This window comes from Humulus lupulus, chromosome 1 (assembly GCF_963169125.1).
Source record: "Humulus lupulus chromosome 1, drHumLupu1.1, whole genome shotgun sequence".
Classification (NCBI taxonomy): domain Eukaryota; kingdom Viridiplantae; phylum Streptophyta; class Magnoliopsida; order Rosales; family Cannabaceae; genus Humulus; species Humulus lupulus.
Genome location: NC_084793.1, coordinates 124,446,859 through 124,448,382, shown reverse-complemented (window position 1 = coordinate 124,448,382; position 1,524 = coordinate 124,446,859). Strand labels below are relative to the sequence as shown.

General features: G+C 33.1%; 1 protein-coding gene across 1 annotated transcript; it reads right to left on the bottom strand.

Moving 5' to 3' along the window:
• Window positions 1–563: 563 nt before the first annotated feature.
• On the bottom strand, window positions 564–884 carry LOC133821305 (uncharacterized). Its single transcript, XM_062253683.1, has one exon. The coding sequence runs from the start codon at window positions 882–884 to the stop codon at window positions 564–566; it is 321 nt and encodes a 106-aa protein (XP_062109667.1).
• Between the last annotated feature and the right edge of the window lie 640 nt (window positions 885–1,524).

Below are 1,524 nucleotides of genomic sequence, written 5' to 3'. Positions count from 1 at the left end.
AGTTTGACTCGAACTGCTCACACTAGAGTTAGCTAGATGTTCTACCTTTTCCCTTTCTCCAATCGCTCATTTGCCACCTGTACCCCGAACTAAGTGATTCAGGTTGTGTTTATTTTTGGGTATAACACTTATTCTCTTTGTTCTCCTTGCCCTTAGATGATGTTTTAGTCTTCTTTTCATGTTTGTCCTTGTCCTTTCCATTAGATTTATTGCTCTTCTTATATTTCCCTTTTGAAGAGGAAGGTTTAGAATAAACAATATTTGCTCCTTCTACTTTTGTATTACTCTTATTGAGTTATTCAAAAGTATGCAACTCATCTAACACCTGAGTCATATTACACTCCAACTTATTCATAACATAGTTGATGGTAAATGTGGAGAGCTATGGTGTGAGTGATTCAAGTATCAAGCTAACTAGAGTCCTCTCATCAATGGTTGCTCCATGAAATTTTACTTCATGAATTGAATTTTTCATGTTAATAACATGTTCTCTGACAGAAACACATTTCTTCATTTTTCATGTTCATATAGGCTCTAGTAGCCTCATGTCTTCATTGATCGGACTACTGTCCAAATATGACTTGAAAAGACGCCCATATCTCATATGCAGTATCCATGTCTTCATGATTCTTTCTAAGTACATCACTCATACTAGCAAGCATGTAGCATTTAGCCTTGTTGTTGGATAAAATCCAAGCATCATACTTCTCCCTTGCAGTTTTGGGAGCAATGGCAGTAGAGACCTCATGACATTCCTCAGTAAAGGCAAACTTGTAGTTCTCACAAATCAACACAATGTTCATGTTTGATTTCCATTTTATAAAATTATCACTAGTAAGTTTCTCATTTGCAAGTAAAGGAGTAATAATGTTTGAGCTAGACATTATTGCTGAATTAAATAAATAAATAAAACAAAATGAATTTCGCACATATAATGAATATCAATAATTTTGGAATAGTAAATATGATGCATGAATGCAACAAATTTAAAAAACACATAAAAATAATTATTACTAATTTCAAGATAAATTAATTTGACAATTAATGGACCAGCCTTAGGGCAGGTCAGACTAATCTCAAATTATTTTTGAGACACTTCTCACATTCATAAGTGAAAACTTAAAATCAGTTATTTTCTCTTTTGACTTACGAATAACTGCTTGTTTGATCAAGATTGACTAGTCCGCTTGAAAGCCTAGTCAATCTTTATGACTGTAACCCATTATTTTATATTAATGACTTAACTCAAGAGTGTGTCTTAGGGTCTGTTAAACTTGAAATACATCATTCAATCCTATTCTTAAAATTAAAGAAGTTAACCTTAAATAATAATACAGTCAGAAACCTTCCTTAGGTGGACGCAAAGAAAGGCGCCTCGAGGCCCATTCCATGAAACATTGGAGTTAACTAACGATGGAGACTATATGAGTTATTATTACATCTCCTTCTCCCGCTCACTATTTCAGAATACGTGATTTCTCAAAACATCCTATGCTTTTTAATTAACTAAATTAATCCAATTAA

Coding starts and splice junctions, on each gene's coding strand:
- LOC133821305 (XM_062253683.1), bottom strand. CDS start 884: ATGTCTAGCTCAAACATTATTACTCCTTTACTTGCAAATGAGAAACTT.